At 42.7% G+C, this 22,379-nt stretch overlaps 2 protein-coding genes and 1 non-coding gene across 10 annotated transcripts in view; 1 reads left to right on the plus strand and 2 right to left on the minus strand.

Moving 5' to 3' along the window:
* FKBP9 (FKBP prolyl isomerase 9) overlaps positions 1-7,156 on the plus strand; it is a 54,830-nt gene extending 47,674 nt beyond the window's left edge. Inside the window, exons 8-10 of the mRNA XM_033194157.1 lie at positions 51-196; positions 2,623-2,786; positions 5,420-7,156. Of these exons, the coding sequence (XP_033050048.1) occupies positions 51-196; positions 2,623-2,786; positions 5,420-5,596 (487 nt within the window). The 3' untranslated portion in view covers positions 5,597-7,156. The remainder of the gene's footprint in view (positions 1-50; positions 197-2,622; positions 2,787-5,419) is intronic.
* Positions 1,897-1,999, minus strand: LOC117073834. The gene has a single exon (XR_004433394.1). It is a non-coding gene; the product is annotated as a U6 spliceosomal RNA (small nuclear RNA).
* Positions 7,157-14,367: 7,211 nt separating the features above from the next.
* NT5C3A (5'-nucleotidase, cytosolic IIIA) overlaps positions 14,368-22,379 on the minus strand; it is a 51,251-nt gene continuing 43,239 nt past the window's right edge. For 6 of the 8 annotated variants that reach the window (XM_033194159.1, XM_033194162.1, XM_033194165.1 and 3 more), the window contains 6 exons: positions 22,265-22,311; positions 21,514-21,599; positions 19,898-19,987; positions 17,683-17,845; positions 15,916-16,116; positions 14,368-15,070 (listed from right to left, as the gene is read on the minus strand). In XM_033194159.1, coding sequence (XP_033050050.1) covers positions 14,969-15,070; positions 15,916-16,116; positions 17,683-17,845; positions 19,898-19,987; positions 21,514-21,599; positions 22,265-22,311 — 689 coding nt within the window. In that variant the 3' untranslated portion in view covers positions 14,368-14,968. Of the gene's footprint in view, positions 15,071-15,915; positions 16,117-17,682; positions 17,846-19,897; positions 19,988-21,513; positions 21,602-22,264; positions 22,312-22,379 lie in introns of all 8 variants that reach the window. The other 2 variants (XM_033194160.1, XM_033194164.1) reach the window with 1 other exon arrangement.

Consider the following 22,379-nt stretch of genomic DNA (forward strand, 5'->3'; position numbering starts at 1 on the left):
AGTGCCAACGGGTTGGTGACCTAACATGAGGCTCTTCTGTTTCATTTTAGGTGGAATTTAGGCAAAACTTACAATATCGTTCTGGGATCTGGGCAAGTTGTGCTGGGAATGGACATGGGTCTCAGAGAGATGTGCGTTGGCGAGAAACGGACCGTGATCATTCCGCCCCACCTGGGCTATGGAGAAGCTGGCGTGGGTGAGTGAGCAACTATTCAAGGGTGTTTGGGGCCTGCTTACTATCGGAATTTTGTGCGTTTGGGGTGCCATAGTTAGAATCACAGCATGCTTCTTACATGTAATACCCAAAGAGTGTGTGGTTTCTATTTTTAAAAAATGGTTTAGCATTTTTGTTTAGAGACCCCTGTGAATTCAGTGAGCCATGTCAATGCTCCATTACCTTCTTGAGAAAGAACTAGTTTGCGTGAAATAAATCTTGGATCTTCAGACCCATGTGTGGGAGGTGTCCCCGGGGGGAGCTGCCTGGGAGGTTTCTCTGGGGTCAGACTGAGCACGTCCTTCTGGAACTGTTTCCTGGGACAGGTGGAATGCTGTAGGCCGTTGCTTTTTACTTCTGAGCCTATAGGCTGTCCAAGACAGTTTCTTCTGGGAGAGATTAGTTGCAAGTTCTGGAAATACTGGCTTTCCCTCATCCTCACGGTGGTTATGTTTTACTCCATCATTTCAGCCACAATGTGTCCTCCACATGGGGATTCAATAACTTTTGTTTGTTTGTTTGTTTCAGAGACAGGGTCTCTCTCTATCACCCAGGCTGGAGTGCAGTGGCACCATCACGGCTAACTGCAGCCTTGAACTCCTGGGCTCAAGCAATCTTCCCACCTCAGTCTCCCGAGTAGCTGGGACTACAGGCATGCACCACCTCGCCTGGCTAATTTTTTATTTTTTAGAGGCAGAGTCTCGCTATCTTTCCCATGCTGGTCTTAACTCCTGGGTTCAAGCAATTCTCCTGCTTGGGCCTCCCAAAGCACTGGGATTACTGGTGTGAGCCACCATGCCTGGCCCCAGGAACCCCTTGTTTTCAGTGTTTTCACACTGCTGATATTCGGACATGGAGGAGATAGGAAGAGCTAACTGGTAACAATTATAGTCACTGTGGATTGTTATTTTTTTCCTGTAAAAGAATTGTAAAGTACATTTGTTCTTCCTACCAATCCCAGAAGAAACCCTTTAAAAATTGTTGTATATTCTGGCCGGGTGTGGTGGCTCATGCCTGTAATCCCAGCACTTTGGGAGGCCAAGGTGGGCGGATCACGAGGGCAGGAGATCGAGACCATTCTGACACGGTGAAACCCCGTCTCTCCTAAAAGTGCAAAATATTAGTCAGGCATGGTGACGGGCACCTATAATCCCAGCCACTCGGGAGGCTGAGGCAGGAGAATGGTGTGAACTCGGGAGGTGGAGCTTGTACTGAGCAGAGATCGCACCACTGTACTCCATCCTGGGCAACAGAGCAAGACTCCATCTCAGGAAAAAAAAAAAAAATTTTGTATATACTTTAAGACTTTTTCTGTGATATATTATTAATAATTATAATATGTAACTTATTATATATAACATATACTCAAGATATAGTAATTTGGAATAATACACATTACCTTTATATATTCCATACTTACATAACTTCTTTGGGCCTATACTGTATACACTGTTCTTGAATTTGTGCTTACAGTCAAATCTTGGATCATCATCTTCAGGCATATTGTTCCGATTCTAAAAGTTCTGCTGTTAGATTTACTTGAAAGTTTTACCATTGTATTGTAGTCTCTACAAGCAGCTTTCAAACTTTTTTCAATAAGACACGCAGTAAGAAATACATCTTATTTCCCAATCTGTATTCTATATAACATATAATTTACACATATACACATTTATTTATTTCTTTTTAATCAACACATCACAAATTTGCATGTCCTGTTTGCACGGGGGTCATGCTATTCTTCCCTGTATGGTTCCAATTTTAGTATGTGTTGCTGAAGTAAGCATTACTTTTAGTTTTATATATAAAATTGAAACTCAAGTTTCATGACACTATACCTATCTTTTCTACAGGTAAAAAGTATTCTGTTCCTTTTTTTTTTTTGAGTTGGAGTCTCACTCGGTCGCCCAGGCTGAAGTGCAATGGCACGATCTCAGCTCACTGCAATGTTTGCCTCCCTGGTTCAAGCAATTCTCGTGCCTCAGCTTCCCGAGTAGCTGAGACTACAGGTGCCCACCACCACACCCAGCTAATTTTTGTATTTTTAGTAGAGATGGGTTTTCACCATGTTGGCCAGGCTGGTCTTGAACTCCTAATCTCAAGTGATCTGCCCGAGTTGGCCTCTCAGAGTGCTGGAATTACAGGCATGAGCCATCATGCCTGGCCTCTACTCTATTCCTTAATTTAAAAAATAACAAAACGCTGGTCACCACCCTTTAAACTGATTTCATGACTCATTAACTGGCCGCTGCCTACAGTGAGAAAGTGACTAGCCTCTGCTCTGCTTTCTTGCTTTGGTCAGAGGTCCCACCCTGAGTGAGGCTGCTGGAGGTCGGGTGGGTGCTGGTTGATGGGCTTGACTGCTGCCTGCCGGCTGACACTGCCTCCCGCTCCTCTCACCTGGACAGATGGAGAAGTGCCCGGCAGTGCCGTATTGGTGTTTGACATTGAGCTGCTGGAGCTGGTGGCCGGCCTACCCGAGGGGTACATGTTCATATGGAATGGTGAGGTGTCACCCAACCTCTTTGAAGAAATTGACAAGGATGGTAATGGAGAAGTCCTCCTGGAAGAGGTAACTAACTGGCCTTTGTAGGTAGGTGAGACCAAAGAGCTCAGGGAGCCTGGTGAGGCCATGGGGCTGGTCCTGAAGGTGAGGCCTTCTCAGGGTGAGGCCAGTGGGCTGGAGGGCTTGTGAGATGGCCAGCACACTCATGTGCCAAGCACTTTTACACACGCCCTCTCTATGGAAACTCACCATTCCTCTCTGAAGAAACCAAGTCCCTGAGAGGTGCAGGGCTTGATTCCAGGGCACACAGTCTGTATTTAGTTCTTGTTACTGGGTGCTCACTGCCTGCCTGTGTGTGCTGAGTGTCTTCAGTGTATTCTCTGGTTCGGCCCTCAAAACAGCTGTTTTTTAGAAGAAACTGTGCACAGAGAAGGTAAATGACTTGTCCAAGGTCACACAGCTACTCAGTGGTTTGAGCCAGGACCACACACCTCTTTGAGAAGCTGGGCAATAGAACCGTCTGTTCTGTTCCACCCCTGGGGAATTCCAGCTCCCTGCCTCTTCCACATCTGCTATTGAAGCATGTCCTCCAGCCTTTTCCTCTCTCTCTCCACATCTTCAGCACTTCTGGATCATTGTCATTTGCATACAAATGTGCTGTTATGTTCCCTTCCCTGGATGTGTCTTTCTATTTCTCTCATTACTTTCCTTCCTTTACAGCAAAAACTTCAAAAGAATTGTGTGTCCTTCTTGCCTCTAATTCCTTGCCTCCTATTCTGTCTTAAACCCACTCCTTTCTGACATTTGTCCCTGCACGCCTCTGAGCCCGACTTTGCCAGGGTGGCCAGTGTCTTCCGTATTGCACAATCCAGTGGTCAGCTCTCACGCTCCTCTTACTTCAACACAGCTACAGGATGCGTCTTTCTCTGGCTTCCAGGACACCACACTTCATGGTGTTCCTTCTACCTCCCTGGTACGTCCCTCTGAGGCCTCTTGTCCCCGATCTCTTCATGTTGGAGTACCCCGGCCTAAGTTTGTTCTTTTCTCCGTCTTTAAGTCACTCGCTCGGTGGTCTTATCGGGTCCATATCCTGATGGTGTCTGGATTTGTAGCTCCAGTCCAGGCTTCTCTCTGCACTTCACGCTCATGTGTTCAGCTGCCTGCTTGATGTCCTCATTTACGGAACCCCTGCTATCCACCCGCACACCCTGCCCCTGGAGCCTGCTTTACCCAAAGCCTTTCCCATCGCAGTCAGTGGCATCACTGGCCTCCAGTGGCTCAGGCGAGAGCACTTGGTAATCTCTGACTCCTCTCTTTCTCTCGTAGGCCATAATAATCCTCAGGAAATCATTCCAGCTCTACCTTGAGAGCACATGCAGAACCTGACACTTCTCACCACCTCCATCCTGTAGCATCTTAGCTGGGGGTCTGTCATCTCTTTCCCGGGTCACATCACAGCAGTGGTGTTCATGAAGCTCTTCCTGCATTCACAGTGGCCGTTCTCACACAGAAGCTGGGTCAGACCTGCCGAGGCCCCTGTCTCCAGGGCCTCACAGTGGCCTGTGAAGACCCCACACTTTTGGCTCGCTGTAACCTCCTCGCTGGCTGTCTCCCTCTGCCCACTTCACCTGGCCACACCCGCCCCCGTTGCTGTCGGTGACCAGCCAGGCATGCGTCCACCTTGAGCCCTGGCACCAGCTGCCCTCTCTGCTCAGGAGACATCTGCCCCAGATAACTTGTTCGGTCCTTTCCTTCTCATCTTTCAAGCCTTTGCACAAATCTTCCCTTCTCCTTAAAGTTTTATCCTGACCACTGAATTCAACATTTCATCCCTTTCTCTCATCCTTACTGAGCTCCGCTTTTTGATTTTTTTCTGGAGCATTTCACTTTGTAATTTTTTTTTTTTTTTTTTTTTTTTTTGAGACGGAGTCTTGCTCTGTCGCCGGGGCTGGAGTGCAGTGGCCGGATCTCAGCTCACTGCAAGCTCCGCCTCCCGGGTTCACGCCATTCTCCTGCCTCAGCCTCCTGAGTGGCTGGGACTACAGACGCCCGCCACCTCGCCCGGCTAGTTTTTTGTATTTTTTTTTTTTTTTAGTAGAGACGGGGTTTCACAGTGTTCGCCAGGATGGTCTCGATCTCCTGACCTCGTGATCCGCCCGTCTCGGCCTCCCAAAGTGCACTTTGTAACTTAATATGTAATTTACCTGTTTTTATGTTCATGTCTAATTGTCTGTCTTTCCACTAGAATGCAAGCATTACAGGCACAGGGTGTTTGTTTGTACATTGATATATTTCAAGATCTAGAACAGTGCTTAGCACATAGGAGACCATATGTTTTGATCATAATGAATGCATGCATCCAAGAATGTTCTTACAGTGTTGGGTGGTTGTGGGGGTCAGCCTTTGGTAGGGAACTAAGTGGGGAGAAGGGATAGGTCTGATGGCTGCTGGGTATTGGCTGCCTGAATAATATGGGCTCTTGGAGTTATTTAGTACAAGGGTTTTTCACCTGCATTTAGAGAAAAAAACAAAATGAAACACAGGTCATAGGTCATGTAGCTGCCAAAAAGATCTTGTCTGTGTTGGTAGCTCAGACTCAAGTTCCAGCCCTGTCACCCCCAGACTGCTCTGTTTCTGGCCCCAGACCTGGCGTTCACGGTGGCTGAACTCACAGTCTTTCCTGTCCCCTTCTTTTCCAGTTCTCAGAGTACATTCACGCCCAGGTGGCATCTGGCAAAGGGAAACTTGCTCCTGGCTTTGATGCTGAGCTGGTTGTGAAGAATATGTTCACCAACCAGGACCGGAATGGAGATGGGAAGGTCACGGCCGAGGAATTTAAACTCAAAGACCAGGAAGCCAAGCACGATGAACTCTAAACCTGGCACGAACCAGATGGTGCCAGGGAGTACGTGACAGCAGCCACCTGTCATGGCAGAGCGTGCAGTGAGGGTGCAAGGGTCTTTCAGAAGGTGCATCATTAGCCAGTGGTAGGTGGGTCACATCGTACCTGGTGTACACATCGGGGTGGGTTGATATATGGGGTAAGAAGTTTAGGCTGATCGCCAGTGATAGTAAACAAAATCTGTGCAGAGGGCCTTGGCACGGGATGTGTCCAGTATTGAAAAGGCTGCACTGCCAACCATGATTTGTGAGCCTTCTGGGAAATTTTGTTATTAAAGGAATATAGTGTCAGATGGAAGTTATCATCTTGGAGGAACCATAAGAAAAGGTGTCCAGGGTATCTATATAAAGAGGGTTAAATTTTTTTTAAATTGCTGGTTAAGACATTTTAGAAATATTCTTGAGATGGGCAGGAGAGTCAAAGGGCTTGCTTGCCCCAGCAGGGTTCCCAGCAGACAGCCATGGCTCTTCCCAGCAGCCTGTGCAAACTCTGATCATGGCCCACCCTGGCACACGCACACGCACATCATGCTTTTCCAGCTCATCACACCCCACCCCACTGTGGGCCTCCCGTTAATAGTGTATAACTTGGAGGTTAAGAGAGCCTTTTGGACAGAAAACTGGGCCAGGAAAAGGCATCTCGGACCACAAATAGAGAATTTGATTCCGCGTTTGCCACATAAGGTCATCTGCTTAGCTTTTTCTTTCTTTCTTTCTTTTTTTTGGAGACAGAGTCTCGCTTTTTTGCCAGGCTGGAGTGCAGTGGCGCCGTCTCGGCTCACTGCAGAACCATCTTGGCTCACTGCAGCCTCTGCCTCCCATATTCAAGTGATTCTCCTGTCTCAACCTCCTGAGTAGCTGGGACTACAGGTGTGCACCACCACACCCGGCTAATTTTTGTATTTTTAGTAGAGATGGAGTTTCACCATTTGGCCAGGATGGTCTCGATCTCTTGACCTCGTGATCCACCCACCTTGGCCTCTCAAAGTGTTGGGATTACAGGTGTGAACCACCGCGCCCAGCCACTTAGCTTTTTCTTATTCCCACCTTTCTATCTCATAAAACACTCTTTTTTATCCTCCCTGAACCATATTGATAAGATAAATAGGGCTGGGGGCGGGGCCCCGCTGGTCACTCAACAGAGTATTTCCCTTGGCCGAGATGGAAGTTTCGTCCCAATAGATGAGCTGCTGAGCATCAACAAGGTGACATTTTTCTGCTGCCCATTTGTGTCCTGGAGAGGGTGGTACCCTGAAGGCAGAGGCCAGCTGCTGTAAGACAGCAATGACGGTCCACCTGCCGGCCTGATTCCTGAAACATGGAATAACCACATGGCTACTTTCTATCCTCTGTTCCCAAATGGTGGTGGCACTTATCCTGAAGTCGTGATTTCCCTTTGAAACTACTTTATTTTACTAATTTAAACTATTTTGTACTGATGTAGCCCTGAGGTAGTTCATGAAAATGCTGTGCACTCATTCAATGGAATAAATGTTGGAAAGCTGATCTTTTCTGATCTCAAATGTTGAATTATATTACCTGCTTTTCTGATGTTTTATTGGAAGGCTGAAGACCTGCGGGAATGCCCCATGCAGTCAGAATCCCCTTGATGAAAACAGCAGGACTTCGCTGCAATTACTGAGGGAGCACATTCTACTTCTAGGGAGTGTCAGTCAGGGTCCTGGCCCTCCTCCGGGACTCCTGAAGAGAAGCTAAGGAAAGGACTGTTTAGAGTGTGGGCGGGGCTGGAGAAACTGAGGATGTTGAGTGCGGGTGACAGCAGTGTTGGCCACCGCAGGAGGCTGCTACTACCCAGGGCCTGAGGGCTCAAGAGGAGGCAGTGGGAGCAGCACAGGAAGGGCTGCCTAGAGGCGTCACAGAGGGATGCAGCCACCACTAGCAGTGCAGCTGACACTGGAGCAGAGCGAGGGACAAATGCCCCATCCCTTCTGTGCCCCCATTCTCTGATGCCTGCCACTGGCTCCCATTAGTGGAACCATGTTGGAAGCCAGAGGGTAAGAGGAGCTCAGAGACGAGTTCTCAGACGTCAGCCTCTTGGGTGCAGAGAAAGGTGGAGAATGAATCTGAGGTAGGGATGGGGTGGGTGGGAGCAAATGGAGAATAACTGGTATGTGAGAAACTCTGTGTGTGTGTAGTGCAATCATATATTTAAAAGCAAGTATTTAATATACATAAAATATATGTATTATATAGACATACAATTGCTGTTAAAAAGCAAATGTTGGCCATGTGCAGTGGCTCATGCCTGTAATCCTAGCACTTTGAGAGGTTGAAGTCGGTGGATCATTTGAGGTTCAGGAGTTCAAGACTAGCCTGGCCAACATGGTGAAAACTCGTCTGTACTAAAAATAACCAAAAAAAAAAAAAAAATTAGCCAGGCGTGGTGGTGGGCGCCTGTAATCACAGCTGCTCAGGAGGCTGAGGCAGGAAAATTGCTTGAACCCGGGAGGCGGAGGCTGCAGTAAGCCGATATGGGGCCATTGCACTGCAGCCTGGGCAACAGAGCAAGACTATATCTCAAAAAAAAAGAAAAAAAAAATTTTTTTTTGCTTCTTGCTAACTTGAACTGGGCTTTGGAATGCATTTGACCTCATTAGCCTTACCTGCCTTATGAAGAGAAAAACCTTGTGCTTATTCTCTACCCCAGATTTTTATTTACCTGCTTGAATTTCTTCACTGGCTGTTTTCTGTGGTGGTGGAGACAGATGGGCTGAATCAGAAATAAGTTTCTTGGCCAGGGGCAGTGGTTCATGCCTGTAATCCCAGTATTTTGGGAGGCCAGGAATTCGAGACCAGCCTGGGTAATATAGCAAGACCCCATCTCTAAAAAAATTTTAAAAATTAGCTGCGCAAGGTGGCACATGCCTGTGGTCCCAGCTACTTGGGAGGCCGAGGAGGGAGGATTGCTTGAGCCCGGGAAAGTAAGGCTGCAGTGAATTGTGATTGTACTGCTGCCCTCCAGTCTGTGTAACAGAGCGAAACCCAGACTCTAAAGAAAAAAGAACATGGACCTTAGAACTTCAGGAATAAGAGAGCAGCTTTGGCCTGTTGAGTTCTGCCTAGGCACTTCCATTCTTCCTGTTGCCGAGGAGGGCATTCAGTGATGAGGCGCGTTCATCTGTCTGCAAGGGGAAGCTGCTTAGCTGGCCCCACTCTGTGCTATGGCTGCAACACTTGCTTCTATTTACATTATGGTTATGGGCTATAGTTCTGCCAACAAGGCTGTAAATACTAAATAAGGGGCCAAGTACAGGGTAGAGATGCCACACAGCAATTTTTGTTTTTGTTTTCTAAATCACTTCTCACCTGATACAGCACTTTTTTTTTTTCTTTTTTTGAGACAAGGTTTGTCACCCAGGCTGGAGTACAATTGTGCAGTCACAGTTCACTGCAGCCTTGACCTCCTGGACTCAAGCAATCCTCCCATCTCAGCCTCCTGAGTAGCTGGGACCACGGACAGGTGCCACCACGCCTAGCTATTTTACATTTTTTTGCCGAGATGGGATCTCATTATGTTGCCCAGGGTGGTCTCTTGAACTCTTGGCCTCAAGTGATCCTCCCACCTCTGTCTCCCAAAGTGTTGGGATTACAGGTGAGTCACTGCGCCTGGCCAGCCTCTGGACCTTCTGACAGGAGCATTTATTGATAGGTACTATATTGTGACCACCTAACTCAGGATCTACACAGATTTGAACTGGGTCATTGATACCTACTGTGGGATGAGAGTCTAGAATATGAACATGACATCTGAATATGTTTGACACAACTAGGCCGCCTGCAAATATAAGCAGTAGGCACCATTTTGTTAAAACCAGTGAGTTTTGATCTCTGATTATTTATGACTTTCCAAATAATAGATAGGAAAATACTTAAAAGATAGGAAATACTTAAAAGATAGGAAAAAAATTCATTTTGGCAGGGAAATAGGTTTAACTGCAAGACTATACATAAACACTGGTCCCTGTCCCCATCTGTTACTTTACTATCTCAGGTTTCCAGGGACAAAGTTGCTCTTTTTGAAGCCTTTTCCCCTTCACTCTCTCAGGGATCTGGAGTTTTTACTTAATAAGAATACTGGGCCGGGTGCAGTGACTCACACCTGTCATCCCACCACTTTGGGAGGCCAAGGTGGGAGGATCGCTCGAGCCCAGGAGTTTGAGACAATCCTGGGCAGCACAGAGAGAGCTTATCTCTAACAGAAATTTCAAAAAGTAGCCAGTCGTGGTGGTGCACACCTGCAGTCTACTCGGGAGGCTGAGGTGGATCACTTGAGGCTGGGAGCTCAAGGCTGCAGTAAGCCCTGATAGTGCCACTGCACTCCAGTCTGGGCAGAGGGAGACCCTGCGTCTCAAAAAACAAAATAATATTGTTTCCGATTATTTGTTGCTAGATGCAGATATAAAACATTTCTGCTTATTAATAGTTTGTGTGTGGTTTCCACGCTTAATGTTGGAATTTTGATTGGTCAGGCAATTTCTTCCAGCTGACACTGGCCATTTTTAAATCTCATTTAAATGCAGACAACACCCACATTTATAGTTCCTGCTCAGATTTCTCCTTTGAGCTCTAGTCTGTCTATTTGGTATCTTCTCTTGTATGTCTCACATGTCAAATTTTATATGTCCAAAATAGCATGTCTGTTCCCACTCCCTTCCCAACACTACCAAGCCTATTCCTCTCCATCTTCCCTGGCGCCTATGTGTCCAAAGCAGACATCAGCGACCCCCTGCTCTCTCATTTTATGTGTTTAAGCCAATAGCAAGTTTTGTCAATTCTGTCTCTAAGCTACTTCTGGAAATGACCCACTTCTCTCCAGTTCCACAGCCCCAGCCCCCCAAACCGACCATTATTTCTAACTGGAACAGCTGTAATAGCCCCCCAACTGGTGTGCTTGGGTTTATCTGCCCTCACTAGTCCCTTCCCCACATGGCATCAGTGATCCTGCCTCTTCTTTGCAAGGAGAGAAAAACCAGAGTTCTTATGATTTATAAAACCCTCCATGATCTGGCACCCACCTACTTCCCGTTCAACACCTGATGCCATTCTTCCCTTTGTTCATAATACTGTTAAACCAGCTCTCAGTTCTTCAAATGCCCTAAAACTTTCTCACTTAGGACCTTCACACACCCTGTTCCCTCTCCTGGGAATGCTTCTCCCTCAACTCCTCACATGACTAGCTCCTTATCCTTCAGATTTTGGCCTAAGTATCACCTGAGAAGAGCTTCCTCTGACCACTATATCTAAGATAGGTCTCTGTTGGCTGGGCGTGATGGCTCACGCCTGTAATCCCAGCACTTTGGGAGGCTGAGGTGGGCAGATCATGAGGTCAGGAGATCGAGACCATCCTGGCTAACATGGTGAAATCCCGTCTCTACTAAAAATACAAAAAATTTTGTATTTTTTTTTGGTGTGGTGACGGGCACCTGTAGTCCCAGCTACTCGGGAGGCTGAGGCAGGAGAATGGCATGAAGCTTGCAGTGAGCTGAGATCCACGCCACTGCACTCCAGCCTGGGTGACAGAGTGAGACTCCATCTCAAAAAATATATATAATAATAATAATAAATAAAATAGGTCTGTCATTTGTGTTTTCTTCATGGCTATTTACCATATTCATAATTGCCACTCTTTCCTCCTGTTTGATCTACTAGGAATGGAAGCTACATGAGAGCAGGAAGCATGTCTGATTGTTTTTTGGGGGGGCAGAGGGGATGGAGGCAGCTCTTGTTGCCCAGGCTGGAGTGCAAAGGCACAATCTCAGCTCACTGCAACCTCCACCTCCCAGGTGCAAGTGATTATCCTGCCTCAGCCTCCCGAGTAGCTGGGATTACAGGTGTGCACCACCATGCCCAGCTAATTTTAGTATTTTTAGTAGAGATGAGGTTTCTCCATGTTGGTCAGGCTGGTCTCGAACTCCCAACCTCAGGTGATCCGTCTGCCTCAGCCTCCCAAAGTGCTGGGATTTTACAGGCATGAGCCACCGCCAGTCCTGATTTGTTAACTATTGTTTCCCTAGAACTCAGCACAACAAAGAGACTTGAGTAAGTGACTTTTCATTTAATCCTCATCTCTAGTTAATACTCCCCTTTACAGATGAAAAAACTAAGGCTTGGAGAAGTTAGAAACTTATTCCAGATGACAGAATCACAGATTCAGATCCAGGTCTGACTACTTCAAAGCTGTGTCCCTTGCACCTTGATCACTTTTTATCTGTCAAACTGGTACTGAAACACCAGACTAAGTACAAAGAGCAGCATGACTGTTGACTCTCTGGGTAACTCTGGAGAAGTTTCAGGATTAGTCATTCAAGATTACATTGATCTTTTCCTTGCTGATTTTCCCTAGGGTATATTAAAGAGAAAACTGAACCTGAAGGCCAGTTAAACAGACTTTCGGTCATCTACCAAAATTTGGGTGACTACTAAATAGACCATGGAAGGTAGATTTCTTGTGAAATCACTCCGGAACGAGCTAGTATGACTGATGGTTGTTTTCATTTTTTCCAGTTTTGTCAAAATTGTTAGCTCTAGCCCTCAAAATGGCTTTATCTCATAAAGTAAAATTTAAAGTTGAATGAAACCATTGGCTGATGCTAGGCTCGTTAGAGAATGTGGTAGTCACCATACACTACCAATATTTGCCAGGGCTGCAAAAGATTATTCCATTTCATTGATTCAGCCAAACACTGTACTGAGGGATACAACAGCTTATACATTTGTGGACGGATTCTACCTAACAATATTGAATACCTGTGCTGTTTTAAATGCATACATAAATTTCAAACGTATACATAAAAGATGAGCATATCTACTCCTTATGAATCTAGAAGCTATATCACCATCTTCACTTAACAGATGAGCAAACTGGGACACAGGCTCAATAATCTGTCCTGGTCACACTCCTAATGGCTAAACTGGTCTGAAAACTGAACTCAAATACAAATATTTTAAATTTCAGTAGCATCAGGTGGCAGTGAGATGTGATAGGTTAATAAACATAATGGGAGAAGCACGAGACTCAATTTATGGAATTGGCTAGAAGGGGCCTTAGAGAGTGCATGTTCTTATGGCATTCATTATATAGGGAAGTGACCGAACCTGGAGTCTTAGTAAGGGGCTGAGCCATGACCAGAATGTAGGTCATGACTTCAGTGTTCTTTAGATTTACAGCATGCAATAGCCTTATTCATGGAAGCATATTATAAACACCTTTTGGAAATAGCCAATATAAGCTCTGATTGCAATACAGGGGTAAAGAGTTATTGTTGAATCAGATTCCCAACTGTTTTTCCTATGTGCAAAAGTCCTGCAGGTAATTCTGATCCTCCCGTGCCATGCTATCTGCTTTAATGCAGGAAGTTATTTTTCAGTTTGCTTTCAGAAATACTTAGGCAGGGTCTAGTCTGCCTGTTGCCATTGCATTTTTGTTTCCTTGTTTACTTATTTATTAAGACCAGGTCTTGCTCTGTTGCCCAGGCTGGAGTACAGGGGCATGATCTCAGCTCACTGCAAGCATTGGCCCCCCGGGCTCCAGCAATCCTCCTACCTTAGCCTCCTGAGTCGCTGGAACCACAGGTGCGCACCACTATGCCTGGCTAGTTTTTTGTATTTTTAGTAGAGACTGAGTCCTGCCATGTTGCCTAGGCTGGTCTTGAACTCCTAAGCTCAAGTCATCTGCCCGCCTCGGCCTCCCAAAATGCTGGGATTACAGATGTGAGCCACTGCACCTGGCCTCATTATTTTTATGCTGCTTTGAGGTTCTTGCTCTGTTCACCAGCCTGGAGTGCAGTGGCACGATCACAGCTCACTGCAGCCTCAACCTCCCCAGGCTCAGGTGATCATCCCGCCTCAGCCTCCTGAGTAGCTGGGACTACAGGCGCACCACCATGCCTGGCTAATTTTTTGCAGAGACGGGGGTCTCCCTACGTTACCCAGGCTGGTCTCAAACTCCTAGGCTCAAGCGATCCACTTGCCTTGGCATCCCAAAGTGCTGGGATTACAGGTGTGAGCTTCTGCTCCTGGCCTGCTTCATTGTTTATGATGATGAAAAGGAGGAGTGGTGGTGGAGGATAAGGATGGCCATTCTGAGGACAAAAAGGTTTTCTAACATGTGACCTTGTCTTCCAGCCACACCTGACTGAACTAGAGAATGCCGCTCACACTGAATGGCCAGAACGAATCAGATCATGCTTTGTGTGTATCATACCTTAGGTGCTATAAGCAAACCAATTAGGTGTCCATAGGATCTAGAATTAAGGGTAAGAGTCACAGTCAAATTTATCACAATGGCAGGTCTAAATCCTGAAGATGAATGATGAGGCAGAGCCAGAGATGTGGAGTGGGTAGCTGGACTGTACAGAGAGATGCTGGTTCCTAATGTTGCAGTGCTGCTCAGATTCAGTCACCATGAGACCCAGGTCCACTGCTTCCTGCCTCGGGTTCTTTCTGAAACTTGCAGACTTGTACCTTTTACTGATGTTTTCAATGGGAGAAAATAATTTTCAGAGGTCTCAGTATTTTCTGAAGGGCAGATAAAATTTTCCCTGCAAATATCTTTAGACTTAATAATTTTTGAAAATAATTCAATCTAAATAGCCACTATGACAAGGATTTTAGAATTCATATATCTCAAAAGATAGGCAGACAGAAAGAAACAAAAAAACAAGACACCATGGTAGGTGCTCAATAAGTATCTGATGACTCAATAAAGATAGTTTTGACTATAGAATTAAAAAGGCTTTTCATTTCATATTTATTATCAGTGCTTCAATACAGAATGTTTTGTAATGATTAGCAACGTTGTAAACACCACCAGTTTTTTCCAACAGTAAGTGCTACTCTTTTTCGGTAGATATTTTTTCCCCAAAATAACCAAACCTAACACAATTTCAAGAGATGGTGATACCATCAGCATAATAACCCAAATTACAAAAATGGCAATACTTAAAATCATGCATATTATTTCACCATTTCATAAAACTTATTTTAAAATTTCTACAAACTTTCCCAGTGTAAAAGACTCCTCAAAAACTGCATGATAACATTAAACTACAAAATTCACTTTGGAAGAGGAGGGAGTTACTTTTCTAATTTTGGCTTTAAGATTTTTCTTTTTAAATGTGTTAAAAGATAAGGTGAGGAGTGTGTTGAGAGAGGTGGAGAAAAAGGAGCTTCCAGTTGATGCATTCACCATGTCTGAAAATACTTCAGTTATACAAAGGGAACACTTCAAGAGTAAAGATATATTATAAATAAGTCTCTCAGCAAGATGAACAGATGAACAGTTCAACTGCACCCACAGGAGAGAGGTCTTCTTGGAGAATGCTTGTTTATAGAATCTTCTGTAAAATAGAGTTGGCTACTTCTAATGATTCATCTTGTACTAAAACAATATCATAAGAGTTCATGTACTTTTCTAAAAGCTCATCCACCTAATCAAGAGAAGAACAAAAGAAAATTAACATGCAGGGCGAAGAAGCAAGTAATTTCAGTAAGAATCTCATTGTTAGACCTCTTGGGCAAAATGCAAAAAATTAAATTCACTTTCAAAACATCTTTGAAATGAAAAAATATTTCAAACTCTTAAGACCCACTGACAGACATGTTTCCACATGGTAGCTTTTCTCCCCAGAATGCTCTCTCTCCAGTCCAGTGGTTTTCAAATGGGGTGATTTTGTCCAGGGAACATTTAATAATGTCTAGGGACATTTTTGAGTCTCATGGCAGGGGACTGCTATCCAGCATCTAGTGGGTAGAAGACAGAGAGGCCTCCTACAGAATATACATCCTCCCTTTTCTCAGTACCTATAGCATGCATCTCAACTCCTTTAAACATCACCAGTATAAAGAACAATCAAAATGAATGATCAAAACTATGTTTTGGCTGGGCATAGTGGCTCACGCCTGTTATTCCAACACTTTGAGAGGCCTGGTGGATCACTTGAGCCCAGGAGTTTGAGACCAGCTTGGGCAACACAGGGAGACCTCATCTCTACAAAAAAATTAAAACATCAGCCAGGTGTAGTGGTGTGTGCCTGTAGTTCCAGCTACTTGAGGGGCTGAGGTGGGAGGAATGCTTGAGCCGGGAAGGTTGAGGCTATAGTGAGATGTGATTGCATCACTACACTCTAGCCTCGGTAACAGAGGCTTGTCTCAAAAATAAAAAAAAAGGCTCTAAAATAACTACTTTCTCAGGTGACTATGGCAACAATTGCCTACCAAGTTTCATCCTAATTTTTTCTTGGAAGAAAATTAAATTACAGATTTGTATACTTACTCTATCATTTAGATATCCAATTTTCAGAATGTGCTCAACATTGGCTACTCCATCTGCCATTCTTAAGTCTCCTTGGGAATCTCCCAGAAGAATTATGTTACTATTGTCTTTGAGTTGATTGAAATATTCTGTATTCCTCAAGGCACCATCATGTTTGTTAAATACATGAATTAGTTCTCCTTTAAATCCTTTGAGCACCCCCTATGAAAAATATAAATCTTTTGAAATAACAGGCTTTAAAAATTCTATTTGTTGGATTTTCATATTTTGGAGCTCTTAATTGATGTCACTATTATTTCATCATATTTGTAAATGCATCTTTGATAAAGATCTCAAAGCACTTAAGTCCATCACATTCACCATAGCTAAGAAGGGCTTGGAGAAGTAAATGGTTTTTTAGAGACTATTTTAAATGGTAAAACAAAGACTGGGCGCAGTGGCTCATGCCTGTGATCCCAGCACTTTGGGAGGCCAAGGAGGTCAGATCACTTGAGGTCAGGAGTTCGAGACCAGACTTGCCAATACGGTGAAACCCCGCCTCACTAAAATATAAAAATTAGCCAGGTGTGGTGGCACACACCTGTAGTCCCAGATACTCGGGAGGCTGAGGAAGGAGAATTGCCTGAACCTGGGAGGCAGAGGTTGCAGTGAGCCAAGATGGCACCACTGCACTCCAGCCTGGGTGACAGAGTGAGACTCTGTCTGGAAAAAAAAAAAAAAAAGAAGGCTGGGCACAGTGGCTCACGCCTGTAATTCCAGCACTTCGGGAGACCGAGGTGGGCAGATCATGAAGTCAAGAGATCGAGACCATCCTGACCAACATGGTGAAACCCCATCTCTATTAAGAAAACAAAAATTAGCTCAGTGTGGTGGCACACACCTGTAATCCCAGCTACTTGGGAGACTCAGGTAGGGAGAACTGCTTGAACCCCGGAGGTGGAGGTTGCAGTGAGCTGAGATCACGCCACTGCACTCTAGCCTGGGCTACAGAGTAAGACTCCATCTCAAAAAAAAAAAAAAGGTAAAACAAAATGAGTTCAAAATTCAATTTTCAGTTTTTATTTTGTTTCTAACCAAAAGATCCTATTTTATGTTATTTTATGTATTTCATAATATACTGTCTTGATTAGAAAACCCTATTCAAATAATTTCAGTTCTAACTTCTTTTTTTCCAACTATGAATGTTAAGGCTTCAAAGTTGCTGCATTAAAACAATTTAAAGGAAGTTTTAGGCTATGTGTGGTGGCTCATGCCTGTAATCCCAGCACTTTGGGAGGCCAAGGGGGGTGGATCACTTGTGGTCAGGAATTTGAGACCAACCTGGCCAACATGGTGAAACCCTATCTCTACCAAAAATACAAAAAGTAGCCAGGTGTGGTGGCACATGCTTGTAATCCCAGCTACTCGAGAGGTTGAGGCAGAAGAATTGCTTGAACCCAGGAGGCAGAGGTTGCAATTGGCTGAGATCATACTATTGCACTCCAGCCTGGGCAACAGAGTGACACTCCATCTCAAACAAAAAAAAAGAAGAAGAAGAAGAAGTTTTACTATTTTTATTATTAGTCTATAGCTTGGGGAATGAAAGTTTAAGAAAGGCACATTGTTTTTAAAATATGGATATATTAACACTGAGAAGGATGGAGTCCCACAGTGGGCCTATCAACTTGGCCTAACTTACTGGATATATATTAAGTAACAACACATACATTTACATGATTAAAATATTTTCAGATTTTAAAATTATGAAGAATAATTTCATATTCTTACAGTTTCATCGAAATCCATAAAATTGGACACAACTTTGACATTTGGATGATAAACACCAGCTTGACGAATAACCTCCTCTAGTACATCGCCGATTCCAGCCGAAAATATGAACACGGGTATACTATGTTGTTGGAGCTTATCAAAGAAATTCTCATATCCTTCCCTGCAAGATGGAGATAACAAACTGATTGTTAAAGAGCAAGATATAGTTCCTTTTCACTTAGAAGCTAAAAAAGTGAAATATTCCTAGTAATTCTATGGCTCACTCATATTCCCATTTCAAAATACTGCCCAAGAGGGCTGTTATTTATATCTATAATACTGTTAAGTTTTTCAAACAATGGTTAACTCTTTATCTTCCCTTTAATCAATCCTAATACTACAAACTAGATGTCCTTAAGCTTTCACTGAATATGAATATAAACCTACAGTTCACAATTTATACCATTTAAAAAGAAACAGGCAGGCATAGCAGTGCATGCTTATAGTCCCAGCTACTTGGGAGGTTGAGGCTTGAGGATTGCTTGAGCCCAGGAGTTCTAGTCCAGTCTGGGCAACATAGCGAGACCCTGTCTCTAAAATTAAATTTAAAAAGAGAAAACAATAGTTAAGCCACACCCTGAAAATCCCACTTAGGGGTTAAAATATGGACACTGAGAAGGATGGAGTCCCACAGTGGGCCTATCAACTTGGCCTAACTTAATGGATATATATTAACTAACAAAAAATACATTTACATGATTAAAATATTTTCAGATTTTAAAATTATGAAGAATGACTTGATATTCTTACAGTTTCATCAAAATCCATAAAATTGAAAAGCAGAGTGGCAGGAACTTAGCTGTATTCTCGAAATCTGGCGTGTCTCTTTACTAAGTTCTTAAGCCCTCTTCCCTTTATTTTTTGTTTTTATTTTTTGAGATGGAGTCTCGCTGTCTCCCAGGCTGGAGTGCAGTGGAATGATCTCAGCTCACTGCAAGCTCTGCCTCCCGGGTTCGTGCCATTCTCCAGCCTCAGCCTCCCAGTAGCTGGGACTATAGGCGCCCGCCACCACGCCCGGCTAATTTTTTGTATTTTTTAGTAGAGATGGGGTTTCATCGTGTTAGCCAGGATGGTCTCAATCTCCTGACCTTGTGATCCGCCCGCCTCGGCCTCCCAAAGTGCTGGGATTACAGGCGTGAGCCACTGCACCTAGCCAGCCCCCTTCCCTTTTTTACCCTTCCTGGGTATAGGTTAAATAATGCTGTTGCTGCCTACTAAGGAATGAAACACTTACTAGCTGTCCTCACACTTTTTCTGACAATTTATTGCTTTCCTTTTTAGAAGTAATCACCTTAAAAGATAACATCATCATAAAAAAAGTAACATCATCATGTTTGCCTAATGAGTTGAAAATTTTAGGAGGTAATAAACACTATTAAAAAGCCTGTTGTATCTTATAACTCATGCATACATATATAATTATGTACTAAAACATACTAATCTTTCCTAGGAATAGTTTTCAAAGAAGTTTGAGAATTTAAAAAGTAGGCTCATGAAAATTTAGACATAGTATACTGCCAGGCATGGTGGCTCACACATGTAATCCCAGCACTTTGGGATCGCTTGACCCCAAGAGTTCAAGACCAGCCCGAGCAACATGGTGAAATCCCATCTTTACAAAAAAATACAAAAAGTAGCCAGGCATGGTGGTACATGCCTGTCGTCCCAGCTACTTGAGAGGCTGAGGCAAGGGGATCGCTTGAGCCCAGGAGGCAGAGGTTGGAGTGAGGAAGAGATTATATCACTACACTCTAACCTGGGAAACAGAGAGAGACCCTGTCTCAAAAAAAAAAAAAAAAAACAAGTATACTTAAATCCCTTTCAACTTGATTTATACATTCCTTTCATATTATATGTCTTTCCTAAGTACTTTGCTAAAAAATTTTTAAATGGCCTTGGTTCAAAAATTTGTAAGTCTTGACATTTTTAATCTGGAGAAACAAAATACAAATTAGAATTTAAATCTCATAAGGCTCTTATTACCTACACCAAGATCTCATATGTACTTCTAAATACCTTATCTTACCACTATGTATTCTGTGATAGGTGGCATATTTTGGATATATTTACATATGTAATATTCAATATCTTATTTTTTAAAAGTACAACTGACTACATATATAGCAATAATTCAAGTCTGTGAATAGCAGCAAAAACCACCCAAGAAACTTACTTGAGCATAACGTCAGATTCTGCCACAATTTCTTTAAGTTTAGCTTTTGGTAAAGCTTGTTCAACAAGCAAACCATGTGATTTAGTATACCTGGAGTTTACGACCAAAGGAGAAAAGAGTATCAATTAAGACAAACTAAAATTATTATCTTTATTACAAAGCATTCTTCCATGTGAGAAAATCTGTTCCTCATATTTGGATTTAAATTTTAGAGACTGAAATTCATCACTAATGAATGTAGACCTCATGTCTCAAAATGTGATAGGCATGTTCTTACTGAGTTTCCCAGTCCTCCCAAACCCAGACTTAGCTTAAATATGTTAGTAAGGTAATGAAAGGAAACTAGCTATAAACCTTTCCTAATTCTACAGATAAAAACTCGATCCAACCTATGGGTGCATCATCCTTTCTCTGATTACAGTAAAATGAATTACAGCAAATGCACTTTTTAAATTTGTTTGTAGTTTGAATTTTTTACATACTGAAGATGCTATTTAGTGAGCAAGAGAGAAAATCTGTTATGTATAGATTATCCTGCTTTATGTAAAAAACACCTATAATCATAGCATTTCAGTATAAAGGGCCCTTAGACTCTCTAACCTATTACGATCATGTAAGGAGTCACTAAAAACAGAAAGAAAGAAAAAAAAAAAAGCCTAACTCTTCATCTGATACCTAAAAATACCCCTATAATATTCCTAAGTCACCCTCCTCCCTGCCTGGGTCAGCTTCTATCATGTCAGTAAACTCATTCTCCCAGGGAAGCTTATTCCATTGCCAGAAAACTCTAATTGCTAGACGGGCTTTTCTTTTCTCATGCTGAAATCAATCTTATATCTTCCAAGTCTTGTTCCAGTTCTGCTGCTACCAGTTTGTAGACTTAAGTCTAATATCTTTTCAACATTTAATACCATAAATATAGATGAAGTGTGCAACTGTTAGGTAATGGGACAATAAAGACAAATTATTCCTGGTCTCCTAAGATTTTAAAACAAGTTGTTGCTTCTCAAATCAAAGTATTTTCTATTCCTTGAAATGTTCCTCAAGTGGGAAGGCCCAAATTCCTCTGATTATTCTGGTGGACTACTCTGACTCCTTTAAATTTATGATCTATTTTTTTTTTTTTTCTTGGTCACTATTGTCATGGTTTTTCTTAATAGCATTCTTCCAGAACCCAACACAATGCTTTCAGTGTGATCCGCTTGGAACACTGCATTTTGATTAATGCAACCAAAGGTTGATTTTTTGGTAACCATATCACCAGCTGGCTCTAATTGAGTTCAGAGTCAGTTTAAATCTTTAAACCTTTTCTTTACACATTAAGCCACATCTTGTCCATATACTTAAAAAAAAATTCTTGTTTTTAATTTGAGACTTAAATGCAGGACTTTTAATTTATTCCTACTGGACTTCACCTTAACTAAACAAAACAAAAGAAATCCTAAACTGTTAGAGAGATTAGATAATTAGAGCTCATTTTGTTATTCAATGTTCTAACTTGCATAATTTATTAATCTGTTTGTTTGCACTACAGGTAAAAAAATAAGCCATCCGTTGTAACTGCACTGTTGTTTTATTATTTTTTTAAATCCTCCTACTGCCTAATATACACTTACCATTCCACCATATAAGGGTACTTCTCTTCTACAGTAAGAACAGGATCAACTTCAATAGCGTAATATTTTTCCTTTAGTTGCAATAACTAGGAAGATATGAATAAATTAATCATGAAGATTACATGAAGATATATCTGCTTGGTTGTATAGAAAGCAAAACAATGTAAACAAGTATTTTCAATAAACTGCTTTATAAGTTTAGCTAATGTATCAATTGAAAAAATATTTGTTGATCTTAGTTGACATGTAATCATATATACCTGCGAAAAGCTACCTTTCTTTTGTAAAGTACTTTTAGGCGAGTAAAAACCAACAGTAAAATTATCAGTACAAAAAACACTTCAGTTTCATATAAAGGTATTCAATTTGATTCACATTTCAAATTGCATTTTGTTAAGATATACACAGATACATACTCAAGCAAAGTACTGAAGCAACTTCCTCATTAACTTAAAGGAGCAAAACCTACAGAAAACCAAAGTGCTTTTGTTTTAAATCTCCAGTTAACGTTGCAACACCAGAATACTTTGGTGATCATTTAAGAGTTTTAAATGAATTTTTATCTCTAAAATATGTTTTGAATGTGTAATTCATACAGCAAATCTACTATTTACTGCGTGCTTACTATGTGCCAGGTATGGCTGTAAGCACTTTACGTCCATTCTTACTTGTGTGAATGCACCTGAAGAAATTCTCAGGCAAAAAGGGTAATGAAGTCTTCGAGTGACTATGGATTATTGTTAGTGTTTACCTTTTTTCTACATTCATCTGTAACCAGCTTACAGTTGTCAATGATATCTAAAGATAGAAAGCAAAATAAGCATTAAAAGAAATACTCTGATTGATGCTACCACTACTATGAATAA

The sequence above is a fragment of the Trachypithecus francoisi genome, unplaced genomic scaffold, assembly GCF_009764315.1.
Source record: "Trachypithecus francoisi isolate TF-2019V2 unplaced genomic scaffold, Tfra_2.0 Lachesis_group4, whole genome shotgun sequence".
NCBI lineage: Eukaryota > Metazoa > Chordata > Mammalia > Primates > Cercopithecidae > Trachypithecus > Trachypithecus francoisi.